The 20,028-nt window shown below is 38.3% G+C and overlaps 1 protein-coding gene across 2 annotated transcripts in view; it reads right to left on the bottom strand.

Annotated features, from left to right (window-relative positions):
• The window catches only part of LOC132877029 (laminin subunit alpha-3-like), a 335,048-nt gene that overhangs the window by 15,308 nt on the left and 299,712 nt on the right, over nt 1-20,028 (bottom strand). The window contains exons 66-71 of one of the 2 annotated variants that reach the window (XM_060913563.1): nt 15,756-15,896; nt 15,201-15,331; nt 12,868-13,002; nt 12,608-12,725; nt 4,858-4,991; nt 4,541-4,721 (exon numbers count right to left, since the gene is read on the bottom strand). In XM_060913563.1, coding sequence (XP_060769546.1) covers nt 4,541-4,721; nt 4,858-4,991; nt 12,608-12,725; nt 12,868-13,002; nt 15,201-15,331; nt 15,756-15,896 — 840 coding nt within the window. Of the gene's footprint in view, nt 1-4,540; nt 4,722-4,857; nt 4,992-10,656; nt 10,968-12,607; nt 12,726-12,867; nt 13,003-15,200; nt 15,332-15,755; nt 15,897-20,028 lie in introns of those variants that run through there. The other variant, XM_060913572.1, reaches the window with a different exon arrangement.

Genomic DNA, 20,028 nt, shown 5'->3' with positions numbered 1-20,028 from the left:
TTGGTAGAACAACTTGTGTGCTTAGAGTCATTGTCTTGCTGCATGACCCACCTTCTCTTGAGATTCAGTTCATGGACAGATGTTGTGACATTTTCCTTTCGAATTCGCTGGTATAATTCAGAATTCATTGTTCCATCAATGATGGCAAGCCGTCCTGGCCCAGATACAGCAAAACAGGCCCAAACCATGATACTACCACCACCATGTTTCACAGATGGGATAGGGTTCTTATGCTGGAATGCAGTGTCTTCCTTTCTCCAAACATAACACTTCTCATTTAAACCAAAAAGTTCTATTTTGGTCTCATCCGTCCACAAGAGATTTTTCCAATAGCCTTCTGGCTTGTCCATGTGATTTTTAGCAAACTGCAGACGAGCAGCAATGTTCTTTTGAAGAGCAGTGGCTTTCTCCTTGCAACCCTGCCATGCAAACCATTGTTGTTCAGTGTTCTCCTGATGGTGGACTCATGAACATTAACATTAGCCAATGTGAGAGAGGCCTTCAGTTGCTTAGAAGTTACCCTGGGGTCCTTTGTGACCTTGCCGACTATTACACGCCTTGCTCTTGGAGTGATCTTTGTTGGTTGACCACTCCTGGGGAGGATAACAATGGTCTTGAATCTCCTCCATTTGTACACAATCTGCCTGACTGTGGATTGGTGGAGTCCAAACTCTTTAGAGATGGTTTTGTAACCTTTTCCAGCCTGATGAGCATCAACAACGCTTTTTCTGAGGTCCTCAGAAATCTCCTTTGTTCGTGCCATGATACACTTCCACAAACATGTGTTGTGAAGCTCAGACTTTGATAGATCCCTGTTCTTTAAATAAAACAGGGTGCCCACTCACACCTGATTGTCATCCCATTGATTGAAAACACCTGACTCGAATTTCACCTTCAAATGAACTGCTAATCCTAGAGGTTCACATACTTTTGCCGCTCACAGATATGTAATATTGGATAATTTTCCTCAATAAATAAATGACCAAGTATAATATTTTTGTCTCATTTGTTTAACTGGGTTCTCTTTATCTACTTTTAGGACTTGTGTGAAAATCTGATGATGTTTTAGGTCATATTTATGCAGAAATATAGAAAATTCTAAAGGGTTCACAAACTTTCAAGCACCACTGTACATATGAGCTAAGGAAAGAGCTATAAAAGATAAAAATCTCAGAGAGGATGAGAATGTAGGCTAATTATTCTCTTCTAATTCTAATTTGGCCTCATTTTCTATCAAATATGCTTCAGAAATGAAAGGGTTACTGTCCTGAAAACATTAAAATCAAGTTATCCAATGAGATTGTTTTGTTTGTTTGTTGTCTCTAGGGTGAGAAGAGTTTAGAGCTGCTCACTCATTGGTTAGGACTTCATTGCCCGGACAGAAGGCCATGTCAGTGTATGTTTATGTAGGAAGTAAGAGATGAATTAACCAATCAGATTTTGATTTATAGTGGGAGGGACCAAAAATGTATAGCCCTAGGCCTTCTCGAAGGCCAATGCTAGCTTAACTATGAGTCGTCACCATCAGTGCAGCAGTGAAATCACCTTCCAGCCGGTGTAGCATTCATCAGTATTCTGCTAATAAAGTTGTCAAGCCAGTGCTATAAAGAGAGCAAGTAGCACAGACTAACAACCGAGAAACTAAGATTTCTGTCTCCAGACTTTTCTTCCATGCTCGCTCGCCACAGTATTTTTCACTCAGACTTAAAGTGGGGCAAAAAAGTATTTAGTCAGTCATCAATTGTGCAAGTTCTCCCACGTAAAAAGATGAGAGAGACCTGTAATTTTCATCATAGGTATACCTCAACTATGAGAGACAGAATGAGAAAAAAAATCCAGAAAATCACATTGTCTGATTTTTAAAGAATTTATTTGCAAATTATGGTGGAAAATAAGTATTTGGTCAATGAGACAAGTTCATCTCAATACTTTGTTATATACCCTTTGTTGGCAATGACAGAGGTCAAATGTTTTCTGTAAGTCTTCACAAGGTTTTCACACACTGTTGCTGGTATTTTGGCCCATTCCTCCATGCAGATCTCCTCTAGAGCAGTGATGTTTTGAGGCTGTCGCTGGGCAACACGGACTTTCAACTCCCTCCAAAGATTTTCTATGGGGTTGAGATCTGGAGACTGGCTAGGCCACTCCAGGACCTTGAAATGCTTCTTACGAAGCTACTCCTTCGTTGCCCAGGCAGTGTGTTTGGGATCACTGTCATGCTGAAAGACCCAGCCACATTTCATCTTCAGTGCCCTTGTTGATGGAAGGAGGTTTTCACTCAAAATCTCACGATACATGGCCCCATTCATTCTTTCCTTTACACGGATCAGTCGTCCTGGTCCCTTTGCAGAAAAACAGCCCCAAAGCATGATGTTTCCACCCCCATGCTTCACAGTAGGTATGTGTTCTTTGGATGCAACTCAGCATTCTTTCTCCTCCAAACACGACAAGTTGAGTTTTTACCAAAAAGTTCTATTTTGGTTTCATCTGACCATATGACATTCTCCCAATCCTCTTCTGAATCATCCAAATGCTCTCTAACAAACTTCAGATGGGCCTGGACATGTACTGGCTTAAGCAGGGGGACACGTCTGGCACTGCAGGATTTGAGTCCCTGGCGGTGTAGTGTGTTACTGATGGTAGCCTTTGTTACTTTGGTCCCAGCTCTCTGCAGGTCATTCACTAGGTCCCCCCATGTGGTTCTGGGATTTTTGCTCACCGTTCTTGTGATCATTTTGACCCCACGGGGTGAGATCTTGCGTGGAGCCCCAGATCAAGGGAGATTATCAGTGGTCTTGTATGTCTTCCATTTTCTAATAATTGCTCCCACAGTTGATTTCTTCACACCAAGCTGCTTACCTATTGCAGATTCAGTCTTCCCAGCCTGGTGCAGGTCTACAATTTTGTTTCTGGTGTCCTTTGACAGCTCTTTGGTCTTGGCCATAGTGGAGTTTGGAGTGTGACTGTTTGAGGTTGTGGACAGGTGTCTTTTATACTGATAACGAGTTCAAACAGGTGCCATTAATACAGGTAATGAGTGGAGGACAGAGGAGCCTCTTAAAGAAGAAGTTGCAGGTCTGTGAGAGCCAGAAATCTTGCTTGTTTGTAGGTGACCAAATACTTATTTTACTGAGGAATTTACCAATTAATTCATTAAAAATCCTACAATGTGATTTCCTGGATTCTTTCCCCCCCATTCTGTCTCTCATAGTTGAAGTGTACCTATGATGAAAATTACAGGCCTCTCTCATCTTTTTAAGTGGGAGAACTTTCACAATTGGTGGCTGACTAAATACTTTTTTGCCCCACTGTAAGTATTCATTTCCTTGTGTAATTTACTGAGTTACTTTTAAAATCAACACTGATAACTACACTCAACGGACTGACTTGGCAGCCTGCCACTAATCCCTTACAAAATCCTTTGCCCTGTTGCGTTTTTGGTGTCTGTGTAAGTTTTGGCTGAGCTGAAGTCCCAGCTCTAATACTAATGGTTCGCCACTGGTGGCAATAAATGGGACAAGACTTCTAAGACTGCAACTGAGGCTTGGAAAATACCACATCCAGACATGGGGTACAAATAAAAAAAAAAAGTAATGCACCCAAACAAAATAGTAACTTGTCAACTTTAATTGGCAAATTATATTTGCATCGGTGTGCATGTCTTTATGACCTACTATTTCCCCCAATACTTATACACCTAAAACTTCTAAAGTTCTGCTCAAATTGAATTATTTATGTTTAATTAGTCATTTGAAAATACATACAAAACCTCTTCAATTCGACTTTTATAAGTCAGTATTAAATAGTGCTGATTTATGACAATCCTATCGATTTTTTCTTCCTACTGGAAATTCCTCCTATCAGAACCCTTTCCACTTAACCACCCAAAAAAAAAACCCTTAGGAAACATGTTTTTACCTCCACAAACTTTGTTGGAGGAGGTTATGTTCTCGCCTCCATTTGTTTGTTTTTTTCCCAACGCAACTCAAAAAGTAGTGAACAGATTTTGATGAAATTTGGTGGAAAAGTGAACCACGGGCCAAGGAACAATTGATTAGATTTTGATGCAAATCCAGATATCTATGTGAATCCAGGATCCAAATATGTACAGTATGTGGATTCAGGATTTTTTTTGGCTGTTCCCAATATAACTCAAAAAGTAGTGCATAGATTTGGATGAAATTTGGAGGAAAGGTGAGCCATGGGCCAAGGAACAATTGATTAGATTTTGATGCAAATCCAGATATCTACCGTATGTGAATCCAGGATCCAGATATGTATGTGGATCCAAGATTTTTTTGTCTTTTCCCAATGTAACTCAAAAAATAGTGAACAGATTTGGATGACATTTGGTGTCCAGCTTTAGTATTATCTTAAGTTCAAGTCATTTGATTTTGATGTTGATAATATGTGGCTTGGCAGAGGTATGCACTCTACCAAGTACCCTTCTAGTTTAAGATTTTACTTGTAAAGTTGAATGCTGAAAACTCCAACAGGTTGACCATAATGAAAAATAAATAACCCACAGTAGAATTCTAACCGTGTGCCACTTTCCATCATTGTACTTCTCCCTGTTAAAGATTTCCCTCTGACGGCCAACCGACAAGCGGATTCTTCCCTTAGACACATAAAGAGCCAGGTGGTACTTCTCCTGCTCAGCAGGAATGTAGAACAGCAGACCCTCTGCCGACTTTGTCCGGACATCTAATGAAAAATAGGGCCTGTGGGGCAAACAATGCATTAGATACCTGTCTGTCTGTCTGTCTGTCAACACTTTAATCCCACCATTATCCACTGGCGTTGTCATGAACATTTGGACACTGCAACATGTTGAGTCTTAACAGGACATGAAGTCACCTGTGTGTGAGATCTCTAGAGGGCAAAGTGTAGCTCAGACTGCTGGAAGCACCTGCAAGGTGAAAGGAATGTGGGATCGGAGACGGGAGGAAGCAGCTTGAGACCCCGTCATCCTTCATCTCTTCTTTGCCATCCTATGAACAAAACATGCACATGAGCATCGTGCATGTTCATAAGGTTGATAAAAAGACAAATCAAATACAGGGTTTTATTTTCATTTTAGGAAAGCAAAAAAAACCTGTGATTTTGAATATAAAAATATATGACTGGATCTCATGGAAGAGTCTAACCTTTGACCTGTAGGTGCCACATAACCAGGGTCTCATTTTCATTTCTTGCAATAAAGTTAGTGTCCTGAATGACCGAAGCACAAAGTAACTGGATAACTGATGTCATGGGTTTTTTTTGTAGTCTTTTCATTCAAACCACATTCAGAGGGACATGTGCGGCCACGCTGTCCTTGTAATGTAAACACTAATGTGTCTTGATGCATCCCAGATAATATTTCCAGGACATGGCCAAGAGTGTGAGAGTGCTCTCATTCATTCAACTTCAGTAACTTCTTTTTCCTGGTCAGTGTTGCACTGTCTAAAATGTCTGAAGCTAATCCATGGAACACTGGGCACAAGTCAGGAATATACCTTGGGCAAGACCAGAACCTGTGATCTGAGATGCAAAGCTGTATCAAGTGCAGGATTGTCTCTAATGTCTGCTCAGAAAGTTGGTAGAATTGTGAATTTTTAATAAAGGGTGTCTAAAAAGTCACTAAATTTGCCACAGTGCCAGCATCTCCTCCTACTTACCCTGTATGTTGTCCTGGCTCCGCCCACTGGCCCTCGCACTATCACAGATTTGAGAAAGTTCTAACTGCTTAGCAAATTGGTTACGTACCATTTCGAGCAACATCTACACTGAATATCAACAGAAACCTGAATTACCTTTACGTTCTTGAAATGGACCGAAATGATCATATCACCAATCAACAGTTACTTTATCTCTTAAAATAACCACAAACACAAACTATTACCATGAATTTAGCCAAAAAGCTCTTAAATGTTTTAAATACCCCTTGCCAGATCCTGCTTCTCATCCTTCTCTAGGATTTCATCGATTTGTTTTTAGCCCTACATTGATGTAACTCCTTTCTTTTTTTTTTTTTGTCAAGGTACATTTAGGGTTTATAAAACCCAATGATTCATAATCTGCAGCTCTTGTATACTTGTTTGGAGATACACTATATTGCCAGAAGTATTTGCCCACCTGCCTTGACTCACATATGAGCTTAAGTGACATCCCATTCCTAATCCATAGGGTTCAATATGACGTCGGTCCACCCTTTGCAGCTAGAACAGCTTCAACTCTTCTGGGAAGGCTGTCCACAAGGTTTAGGAGTGTGTTTATGGGAATTTTTGACCATTCTTCCAGAAGCGCATTTGTGAGGTCACACACTGATGTTGGACGAGAAGGCCTGGCTCTCAGTCTCCGCTCTAATTCATCCCAAAGGTGTTCTATCGGGTTGAGGTCAGGACTCTATGCAGGCCAGTCAAGTTCATCCACACCAGACTCTGTCATCCATGTCTTTATGGACCTTGCTTTGTGCACTGGTGCACAGTCATGTTGGAAGAGGAAGGGGCCAGCTCCAAACTGTAAAAACAGTCTGCATGCCTAGGTGCTTAATTTTTACACCTGTGGCCATGGAAGTGATTGGAATACCTGATTCCGATAATTTGGATGGGTGAGCAAATACTTTTGGCAATATAGTGTATCTTCTCCAAAGAAACTTAGCAGGACCTTGAGCAAAGAATATGATTGTTCGGGTGATTAGAAGAAATGGTGCTACAAAATGGATCAACAGGCAAACCGATGACTCCTGAGCTTGGAGAAGCTCTGATCTGCATAGTTTAGTGTTTTCTGACTATATCTTTGGTGTAGTGGTTAGCACTGTCGCCTCACAGCAAGAAGGTTTTGGGTTCAAGCCCAGCGGCCGAAGGGGGCCTTTCTGTGTGGAGTTTGCATGTTCTCCCTGTGCCTGCATGGGTTTCCTCCCACAGTCCAAAGACAAGCGGTTAGGTTAACTAGCAACTCTAAATTGCCCATAAGTGTGAATGTGTTTGTGAATGGTTGAAAGGAGAAAACCTCTAGAATGAGACCGTCAATGATGGTGTAGCTCACTCTGGCCCCGTCTAGTCCAGAAGGAACGATCTAAAGATCAATAAATGTTGCAAGCTATATACACTATATACAAGCTATATATACAGTAGAAGTTATATCCACCCTAGGAATACAAACCTATTTGCCAGAAAGAATCCAAAACGGCAAGGAATTGACCGAGAAGAAGCGATTTTTGTTGAACTGCTCATTAAGGCTTAATTAGTCCATAACTTCATTAATAATTGTAATGAAGCAAATCTGGGTAGAAGTTATAGCCACCCTAGGTGCCCCTACCTTCATGCCAGAAAGAATCGAAATTAGTGAAGCATTGAGAGAGAAGAAGCAATTTGTGTGGAAACTGCTCGTTATGGATTGATTAATTACTCCATATCGTCATTATTAATTGGAATTATGCAAATTTGGGTTGAAGCTATATGGACCCCAGGTGGACCTACCTTCCTGCCAAAAAGAATAAAAATCGGTGAAGGATTGAGAGAGAAGAAGTGATTTTCGTGAAATGTGGATGACGCCAGACAGATGATGGACAGATGATGAACAACACATGATGGCATAAGTTCATTGCCTGGATTGCATCTCAATTCCAGCTGATTAATTGACTCAGATGGGTTGTGTCAGGAAAATCAAAATATATGAAATATCAATGATATTTACAGCAAAGGGACTCCTGAACCAGGGTTAGGAATAATCAGGAATTGAAAGATTTGGGTGTGATTAACCAATCAGTTGTAGGTGTAATCAGTTTCAGAATAAGTTTTGTTTAATAACTGTCTGAAAACTTACACAAGAAAAAATATTCCAAAAAAATCCTGAGAATATTTGAAAATGCATTCATAATGTGTTAATTCATGCTCATTCATCCAGTGGTTGTAACACTGGGCACAAGGTGTCAGTTCATCGATCTGTCCATCTGAATGATTTTGGAAGGTGGAGGAAAACAAAGAACTTGAAGGAAACCTATGAGGACATGGGGAGAACATGAACCTCCTCCAACCAGACAATAACCTGAGTTTAGGATTGAACCCAGGACCCTGAAGTTGTTATGCAGCAATGCTATTTATCAGTTATTCCATGAAATCAAGTCGTACATGAGCTGATACCCGACGAGGCACGTAGCACCGTGTTGGCTATAATCCATGTACGATGAGATTGAGTGGAATGACTGTTTATTCTATCCACATTCACCGGATTTTGAGAAACAGAGCATTTTTATTTTCATTTTTTGCAAATTTGAAAAATAAAAACTTTATACAAAATGTCCGACAAAATCATTTCCGCTTAGAATGTAAACAAACCGGTGAAATGACAGGAGCAATTTGTGAAAAATGCTACAATAATACTAATTCTTGAAAAATAAAAAAGGTACGTTCTTACCATCAAATACATATTTTGATTATTTTGATAATTACATATTTTACATATTTTGTTGCTTTTTTTATTGTATTTTTTGGGGTTTTGTTTTCGAGTAGTTTTTATTTCGTCCTCGGTTGGTTCAGCAACATGCTCCGCCCCAGTAGTAGATTAGCCAATCAGAGCGCGGTTGCTCATATCCAGTGAACGTGGATAGAATAAAACAGTATAGCGGCCAGTCATTTTCGACCCCTCTGGTGTCTGTCCTGAAGATTTTCCTATGTCGGAAAACTTAAAGTTTGAACTTTAGCCCTGACATTTAGAGAGTGATGACACTGGAGACTCCTTCCATAAATACTAAATTAATTTTTAAAAAATCATGATATAAAAATTCACCATATCGATACTTAGACACATTTTAAATCAGGCTCCATAAGCATTTTCCATACAAGTTCCTGTATACAGCAATATAAACTCAGAACTACTGATATAGAAAATTAATCAATACCTTCTGACCAATCAGATTAATTAATTTAACAGCACTGTGGTATAACTCCTATAGTTACCTTGCTTTTACATTTCATTCACTTTTAATTGTATTAAACCATACTTAAATACCGTGATTTTTTTTTTTTTGCACTAATGCCAATTCCTGGATGAACCAATTTTCGATCTTTGTGGTGATCTGTATGATTTTAGGAAATTATACCATGAGCATGTTATTGCAATTGGTAGAGAATGTCGAACAGTATCAGTGATGAGTTTGTTCAGCTACATGTGCTGTAAATGTGTCTGACACAACACACACACACACGTCTTACTATCCTTGTTGGGACCTTCCAATGACACAATTATCAATGCAGCTAATTATTTTGAATTGAAAACTTGAATGTAGTAACTTCAGTAAACTAAAGGAAAAGCTTTGGATCCCTTAGGGTTTTATATAAAAGTTGCAGATTTGGTATTAAAAAAAGTTTTCCTTGTGGGGACCAGCCAAATGGCCCCATCAAGTAAATACTGTCAGATACTCCTATCCTTATGGGGACATTTGGTCCCCACTAAGATATAATACATCCCCACATCCCCCATGCACAACCACACACACACCCTTACCCTAACCTAAACCTAATTCTAACCTGAACCATAAAACTAAGTATTAACTTTCAAACAGCACTTTGAAAAAGTGAGGACCAGCCAAAATGTCCTCACTTTCCAAAAATAAAAAATGCCCTCACTCTGTTGGTTAAAACCATATTCTGGTCCAACAAGTACACACACACACACACACACACACACACACACACACACACACACACACACACACACACACACACACACACACACTTCTTTGTATATCACTGTGGGGACTCATTGATGTAATGCATTCCCTGGCCCCTTACCCTAACCATAACCATCAAAACTAAATGCCTAACCCCAAACCTTACCCTTACCCTAACCTAAACCTATTCTAACCTGAACCATAAAACTAAGTATTAACTCTCAAACAGCACTGTGAAAAAGTGAGGACCAGCAAAAATGTCCTCACTTCCCCCCCCCAAAAAAATGCCCTCACTCTGTTGGTTAAAAATATATTCTGGTCCTCAATATGCAGCAAGTCAAGTCAAGTCATTTGTATAGAGCTTTTAACAATAAACATTGTTGCAAAGCGGCTTTACAGAATTTTAACGACTTAAAACATGAGCTAATTTTATCCCTAATCTATCCCCAATGAGCATGCCTGTGGCAACGGTGGCAAGGAAAAACTCCCTCAGACGACATGAGGAAGAAACCTCGAGAGGAACCAGACTCAAAAGGGAACCCATCCTCAAGTACAAGTATACACACACACACACACACACTTACTTCTTTGTACATCATTTTGGGGACTCATTGATATAATGCATTCCCTGGCCCCTTGCCCGAACCATAACAATCAAAACTAAATGCCTAGCCCCAACCCTCACCCTAACCCTAACCTCAACCTATTCTAACCTGAACCCTAAAACTAAGTATTAACTCTCAAACAGCACTTTGAAAAAGTGAGGACCAGCCAAAATGTCCCCACTTCCCAAAAATAAAAAATGCCCTCACTCTGTTGGTTAAAAATATATTCTGGTCCTCAATATGCAGCAAGTACACACACACACACACACACACACACAGTTATTAACTATTGTTAAGAAGTGTGAAAAGCATGGTTTATGAGAATATTAGCGTGTTGGTTGAATGAGAAAAAAAAAAAAAAAACAGTCCCAAATAATTCCCTCATGAGGTAAGAACTTGGTTAGAGTGTTTATTAGTAGTCCTTTATCTGTAACACACTGGTACTGATATTGACACTCATACAAACAACAAAAAAGAGAAAGAAAATTCCAGAAAAATGTTACTTTTTCTCCTCTAAATGGCTGTGTGTTTATATACAGGTTAGCCATGGAAGAAATATATACGTATAAGTGGGAAATGTTGACTAATGATAAAAATGTCCATGCAGTGATCAGATTAGGCGTCTGGTTAGGTGAGTGCTGGTCTAAGATGAGACAAGCTGACACACATCTCCCTGTTAGTCCACTCTCTCAGGATCGTCTTCATCACTGGAAACAAAGCACACAACATACACGTGAGAACACGACCTCGCAGCTTCCGTGCAAACATGGACGGCGTTCGCTGAGGAAGTCTGTATGAACACTGGCACCTCTTTTAGTAACAAACTTCTGGTTAGCTATAGTAATAATACGTGTATATATAAATTATTTTTCATAATCTACACTACCGTTCAAAAGTTTGGGGTCACTTTGGAATGTCCTTATTTTTGAAAGAAAAGCACTGTTCTTTTCAATGAAGATCACTTTAAACTAATCAGAAATCCACTCTATACATTGCTAATGTGGTAAATGACTATTCTAGCTGCAAATGTCTGGTTTTTGGTGCAATATCTCCATAGGTGTATAGAGGCCCATTTCCAGCAACTCTCACTCCAGTGTTCTAATGGTACAATGTGTTTGCTCATTGCCTCAGAAGGCTAATGGATGATTAGAAAACCCTTGTACAATCATGTTAGCACAGCTGAAAACAGTTGAGCTCTTTAGAGAAGCTATAAAACTGACCTTCCTTTGAGCAGATTGAGTTTCTGGAGCATCACATTTGTGGGGTCGATTAAATGCTCAAAATGGCCAGAAAAATGTCTTGACTATATTTTCTATTCATTTTACAACTTATGGTGGGAAATAAAAGTGTGACTTTTCATGGAAAACACAAAATTGTCTGGGTGACCCCAAACTTTTGAACGGTAGTGTAATTAATTACTTATACTAAAAAAAATATATAGGAAGTGCTTTAATATGACGTGAAATGAAAAGCCAGCCATTTTGAATTTCAACGAAATGTCATCTAATGGTGAAATGGCCTAATGGTTACAGAAGCAGCTTTGGGACCAAAAGGTCACTGGCTCGATTCCCTGGACTAGTAAGAATGCCTGAAGTGCCCTTGAGCAAGACACCTCACTCCCGGCTGCTCTGGGTATGTTGTACGTTGCTCTGGATAAGAGCATCTGCTAAGTGTAATGTAATAAAATTTAAACCATCACAACATCATCTTGTTTCTTGGATTTTTGATATTCAACACTTGCGAACAAATCGATCGCAAAGTTGGTAAATTCAGGAAGATCTCCGTAAACACTTGACGAATTGACACCAACCTTGGCACGTATGTTTAGCCACATGACCTGATGTTAACAAACAAGCTTTGCAACTCTTGTCAAAACAGGAAGTGATGCAACCTCTCAAAAATGGCTTGATGTATTGCCATCAAGCCATTGTAGTACATCTCCTTGAGAAAAAAGTGCTGATGGTCACCACTGGCTTCTGACCTTCCTCTGTCACTAAAGGGGTGGAGCCAGGAAATGCTTGGCCCCCTAATCGCTGCTTGCAGCTATATCTATATAATTGCTTTACTAAAATCCTAGCTATGACTCAGTGGAAAAAGAAAACAATTTATCTCTTTGTGTTTCGTTTTATTTCCACTACTTTGGCCCTATTTTAAATAAGAACTCTGAGAGATGAGAGATTTAACTACTAGTTCAATACTAATTGCACCCACTTTTCACGTATCTTTACCTGTACGTAACATTTGTTTTTTATTTTTTGGTACATTTTTTAAACATTAGAATGTATTTGATTACTACCGCCTCATTACTCTGTGTACACTTGAGAAAGAGGACTGTACAGACGCTCACCTTCTTCTGGTTGGCCCACAGGTTCTCAGGCTGATGCTCGGATGTGCACGTATCCAGGACCACGTTTCCAATCCGGTTAAAACCACTCAAGTCCTCCGGGTGGTACAAAGCGTCAGACCTGCAAAAAATAAAAAAGTTTGCTTTATGATGAACCTTAATCCCACACAGAACCATTATTTACTCTACACTTCGACACTGTAAACCAGTGCACGACACAAACAGATGAGAAGAAACAGTGATGGTGTGGAACTGATAGTAACCTTCTCAGGTAGACGTTGGACATGCAGCCTGTAAAGGAGCCCATGCCCAGAGTGATATTATTGAACTGGAAGTTGAACTCGGGAGACTCTGAGATAGCCTTTCCTTTGTCGTCTTCGTCAATTCGGAGCTCCAGGCTACAAGAAAGGAGACATGGAAGATATGAAGATGATGTGGCTTTAGGTAGGTTTTTATATACGTAGATGGTCAAAGGAAGAACCTAATGACTAAAGAAACCATGATGATTTCAGGGAGCTGTACTGCATTATTATAATCAAGCAATTAATATCATCCTCATGGGCTGTGATATGTATAAAAATACTCAACAGGTCAAAATATGGCAAAAATAAAAGATCCAAGTGATCCAATTACAAAGTGGTTGTATTTCAACAAGTACTGTGATTAAAGCGACGACCATATTTAACGTCAGTGGTGATTATGCATTTATGCCTATACACACTGAAAGCGTTCGTTCCAGTGGTTCATGATGGCCCAAAAGCCTTACTAAGACACGTTATGATGGTTTATCTTTTAATTTGTCACCAGTCTACTCTGTATATACACCGATCAGCCATAACATTATCACCACTGACAGGTGAAGTGAATAACATTGATTATTCTATCCGCATTCACTGGATATGAGCAATCATGTGCTCTGATTGGCTACTCTACTACTAGGGTATCAGCTCATATACCGTGAGTAGAGAAAAACAAAATGGTGGCGCGTGTTGCTGAACCAACCGAGGACGAAATAAAAACTCTACTCGAAAACAAAACCCCAAAAAATAAAATAAAAAAGCAACAAAATATGGAATGAAAGTATTTGATAGTAAGAACATATCTTTTTTTTTTCAAGAATTATTATCGCATTTTTCACAAATTGCTCCTGGCATTTCGCCGGTTTGTTTACATTCTAAGCGGAAAGGATTTTGTCGGACGTTTTGTACAAAGTTTTTATTTATCGATTTGCCAAAAATATAAATAAAAATGCTCCGTTTCTCAAAATCCTGTGAATGTGGATAGAATAAAACAGTTATTCCGCTCAATCTCGTCGCATATCAAGTCAAGCCAAGTCAAGTATATTTGTATAGCGCTTTTAGCAAGACATTGTCGCAAAACGGCTTTACAGAAAATTAAAGACTTTAAACATGAGCTAATTTTATCCCTAGTCTATCTCCAATGAGCAAGCCTGTGGCGACGGTGGCAAGGAAAAACTCCCTCAGACGACACGAGGAAGAAACCTCGAGAGGAACCAGACTCAAAAGGGAACCCATCCTCATTTGGGTGATAACAGATGGCATGATTATAAATAACTCGCTTCTGTAACAGTGTCCTATAGAGTCACCAGGAAATTCATTCTAGTTTTAACATGAACTCTGTTTTGTTGATGTTATAGATTCTTCATTGATGGAAACCTGAGTGTAAAACAGTTCATGACAACTGCAGTCCTAAAGTTAGCAAGTCAACTGTAGTCTTCAGCCATAAAAGCATTACTGTAAGTGTCAAAACTCGGTGCTATGTGCCTCGTCAGCTATCAGTTTATGTACGACTTGATTTCGTGGAATAACTGTTAAATATCTTGTTACAGTGGCACCTGTCAAGGGGTGGGATATATTAGGCAGCAAGAGAACAGTCAGTTCTTGAAGTTGATGTGTTGGAAGCAGGAAAAATGGGCAAGTGTAAGGATCTGAGTGACTTTGACAAGGGTCAAGTCATCTAGCCACCACAATTTGGCCCTTGTCAAAGTTTTCCTGCTTCCAACACATCAACTTCAAGAACTGACTGTTTTCTTGCTGATAGCTGACGAGGCACGTAGCGAGATTGAATGGAATAACTTTTATTCTATCCACATTCACCGGATTTTGAGAAACAAAGCATTTTATTTTCACTTTCTGCAAATTCGAAAAATAAAAACTTTATACAAAACATCTGACAAGATCATTTCTGCTTAAAATATAAACAAATTGGCGAAATGACAGGAGCAATTTGTGAAAAATGCGATAATAATTCTTTAAAAAAAACCCCAGATGCGTTCTTTCAGTCAAATACTTTCATTCCATATTTTGTTGCTTTTTTTTTGTATTTTTTGGGGTTTTGTTTTCGAGTAGAGTTTTTATTTCGTCCTCAGTTGGTTCAGCAACACGCTCCGCCATTTTGTTTTTCTCTACTCGCGGTATATGAGCTGATATTCTAGGAGCAGAGTAGCCAATCAGAGCACACGGTTGCTCATATCCAGTGAATGTGGATAGAATAATCAATGTTATGTTATGGCTGATCAGTGTATAAATAAAAGATTTCTCCTATTACAATCTATATTATACTATACTGTACTTACTTTCCAGCGCTGTTGGTGACAGTAACATAATGCCATTCTCCATCTTGGTACTGTTTGTTAGATTTCCAAACGCTGTTCTGGTACTTTAGTACCACATATCCGTTCACCATCGAGAGCCCAATGTCTTTGTTCTATATCAGAAATCAGAGGATTAGTTTCAGGCATTTTACACTTTTATACACTCAAATCTTGTTTAGCCCTGCGTCTTTCTACACATCCTTCCCCCAATGTCTTTTGCTTTGCTTAAATATTTGCACTGTATAAGTGAACTACATTACGGTGGGCCACAAAAACCGAATGCATAAACATCACTCCAATAGATTTATTTACCACTGATTTTCTTTTTTTCCCCCAAACCGTCTCAAATCACATTATTTTATTTAAATGCCTAAATGTAACTGTTCATATCTAACCATTTCATCTTCATATTTTACTAACACTGATACACACTCCATTAATGTGAGTGTAAAATTATTTCCCAGAGCAGAACAATGAACTTTAATGTATATAAATATGGATTATAAATGAACATGAAGATTTAAGGAGAAAACTCACATCCTGTTTGTTCTGCAGCAGAATGCCGTTGTTCTCGGTGCTCTTGAATCCGAGCGAGAGTGTCAACGCTCCATTCAGACTGAAGCCTGTGGGTGAAGAGTCCAGTGAACTGCCCATGCTGAACTCTGCCTTCCTCAATGCCTACAAAACAATAAAAAAGGCCATAATGATTTAACAATAATGCCACAGAATGCTGGACCTGGGTTCCTTTTGAAACGTGTTGTTATTTAACAAAGAAAAATTTATAATAGTTTCTGTAATGAGACTTTTATGTAATATTTTTGTAAGGAGTTCCCAGTTTTAGTGCTTTGTAACAGACAGAGGTAAAGCTTCAACTTTTCCACAGCAGGAAATTTTTCAGGAGAGAGGTGTACTATCACAACTACTACAGCTATTACAACAATGACTAAAACTATAACAACTACTGCTACAGCTAATACAACTACTGCTACAGCTACAACTGCAACTAATACTACAGCTACTACTGCAACTAATATTACAGCCACTACTGCAACTAATACTACAGCCACTACTGAAACTAATATTACAGCCACTACTGCAACTAATACTACAGCCACTACTGAAACTAATATTACAGCCACTACTGAAACTAATACTACAGCTACTACTGCAACTAATATTACAGCCACTATTAAAACTAATACTACAGCTACTACTGCAACTAATATTACAGCCACTACTGCAACTAATATTACAGCCACTACTGAAACTAATATTACAGCTACTACTGAAACTAATATTACAGCCACTACTGCAACTAATACTACAGCCACTACTGCAACTAATACTACAGCTACTACTGAAACTAATATTACAGCCACTACTGCAACTAATACTACAGCCAGTACTGAAACTAATATTACAGCCACTACTGCAACTAATATTACAGCTACAACTGCAACTAACACTACAGCTGCTACTGAAACTAATATTACAGTCACTACTGCAACTAATACTACAGCTACTACTGAAACTAATATTACAGCCACTACTGCAACTAATACTACAGCTACTACTGAAACTAATATTACAGCCACTACTGCAACTAATACTACAGCTACTACTGAAACTAATATTACAGCCACTACTGCAACTAATACTACACCCACTACTGAATCTAATATTACAGCCACTACTGCAACTAATATTACAGCTACTACTGCAACTAATATTACAGCTACTACTGCAACTAATATTACAGCTACTACTGCAACTAATACTACAGCTACTACTGAAACTAATATTACAGCCACTACTGCAACTAATACTACAGCTACAACTGCAACTAACACTACAGCTGCTACTGAAACTAATATTCCAGCCACTACTGCAACTAATACTACAGCTGCTACTGAAACTAATACTACAGCCAGTACTGCAACTAATATTACAGCCACTACTGAAACTAATATTACAGCTACTACTGCAACTAACACTACAGCTACTACTGAAACTAATATTACAGCTACTACTGCAACTAATATTACAGCCACTACTGAAACTAATATTACAGCTACTACTGCAACTAATACTACAGCCACTACTGAAACTAATACTACAGCTACTACTGAAACTAATATTACAGCCACTACTGCAACTAATACTACAGCCACTACTGAAACTAATACTACAGCTACTACTGAAACTAATATTCCAGCCACTACTGAAACTAATACTACAGCTACTACTGCAACTAATATTACAGCCACTACTAAAACTAATACTACAGCTACTACTGAAACTAATATTACAGCCACTACTGAAACTAATACTACAGCTACTACTGAAACTAATATTACAGCCACTACTGAAACTAATACTACAGCTACTACTGCAACTAATATTACAGCCACTACTAAAACTAATACTACAGCTACTACTGAAACTAATATTACAGCCACTACTGAAACTAATACTACAGCTACTACTGCAACTAATATTACAGCTACTACTGAAAGTAATATTACAGCCACTACTGCAACTGATACTACAGCCACTACTGAAACTAATACTACAGCTACTACTGAAACTAATATTACAGCCACTACTGCAACTAATACTACAGCCAGTACTGGAACTAATATTACAGTCACTACTGCAACTAATACTACATCCACTACTGAAATTAATACTACAGCTACTACTCCAGCCACTACTGCAACTAATATTACAGCCACTACTGAAACTAATATTACAGCCACTACTGCAACTAATACTACAGCCACTACTGAAACTAATATTACAGCTACTACTGCAACTAATATTACAGCCACTACTGCAACTAATACTACAGCCACTACTGAAACTAATACTACAGCTACTACTGAAACTAATATTACAGCCACTACTGCAACTAATACTACAGCTACAACTGCAACTAACACTACAGCTGCTACTGAAACTAATATTACAGTCACTACTGCAACTAATACTACATCCACTACTGAAATTAATACTACAGCTACTACTCCAGCCACTACTGCAACTAATATTACAGCCACTACTGAAACTAATATTACAGCCACTACTGCAACTAATACTACAGCCACTACTGAAACTAATATTACAGCTACTACTGCAACTAATATTACAGCCACTACTGCAACTAATACTACAGCCACTACTGAAACTAATACTACAGCTACTACTTAAACTAATATTACAGCCACTACTGCAACTAATACTACAGCTACAACTGCAACTAACACTACAGCTGCTACTGAAACTAATATTCCAGCCACTACTGCAACTAATACTACAGCTGCCACTACAACTAATACTACAGCTACTACTGCAACTAAAACCATAGCTACTGCTACAACTATGACTAAAACTACAACTACTACTACTGTTATTACAACAATGACTACAACTATTACAACAACTACAACTAATAAAACTACTATTACAGTTACTACAACCAATTCAACAACTACTATAACTACTACTACTATTACAACAACAACAACAACAACAACTACTACTACTACAGCTATTACAACAATGACTACAACTATAACAACTACTACAGCTATTACAACAATGACAACGATACCAGCCACTACAGCTACTAATATTACAGAAAGTACTACCTACTACTACAACCACTACAACAACTACTTCCACAGCTATTACAATAATGACTACAACCATAACAACAACTACTACAGCTACTACTACAAAAATTACAACTACTACAATATCTAAAACAACTGCAACAATGAGTAAAACTATAACCAATTCAACAACTACTACTACAACTATTAGAACCATGACTACAACAATAACAACTACCATAGCTACTAATACAACTATTACAAAAAGTACGACCTACTGTACTACTATCACTATTACAACCGTAACAACTACTATAGCTACCAATACAACTATTACAAAAATTACAACTACTACAATAACTACAACAACGAATAAAACTACTGCTACAGCAACTACAACCAATTTAACAACTACTACTTTAACTGCTGCTACTACAACTATTACAACAATAACAACTACTACAGCTACTAACACAACTTTTACAAAAAGTACTACCTACTATTACAACTACAACAACTACTACAACCATTACAAGAACTACTACTATTACAACAATGACTATAACAATAACAACAACTACTACAGCTACTAATGCAACTATTACAAAAAGTACAACTACGGTAATAACTACAACAACTGCTACAATGAATAAAACTCCTACTACAACCAATTCAACAACTACTATTTTAACAAGTACTACAACTATTACAACAATGACTACAACGATAACTGTAGCCTATTACAGCTACTAATACAACTACTACAATTACTACTACAGCTATTACCACAACTATTACAACTGTAACAGCTACTAATACAACCAAGAAGAAGAAGAAGAACTATTACAAAACTATTACAACAATGACCACTACAACTATAACGACTACTACAACTAATAAAACAACTACAAAAAAAATAGCTACAGCAAAACCAACTACTACTACAATTAATACAACTATGACTCAGAATACAACGACTACAACCACTCCCATGACTACAATTAGTAATATGACTACTACAACTACTATAACTACAAACACTATTACTACTAATACAACAACAACAATTATGACTAAAACTACTACTTCTTCTTCTTCCAGCTGCTACCATTAGGGGTTGCCACAGCAGATCATCCAATTTATGATCCGTATATTTGATTTGGCAGAGGTTTTACACTGGATGCCCTTCCTGACGC

The sequence above is a fragment of the Neoarius graeffei genome, chromosome 1 (assembly GCF_027579695.1).
Source record: "Neoarius graeffei isolate fNeoGra1 chromosome 1, fNeoGra1.pri, whole genome shotgun sequence".
Classification (NCBI taxonomy): domain Eukaryota; kingdom Metazoa; phylum Chordata; class Actinopteri; order Siluriformes; family Ariidae; genus Neoarius; species Neoarius graeffei.
This window is presented reverse-complemented; position numbering and strand designations above follow the sequence as displayed.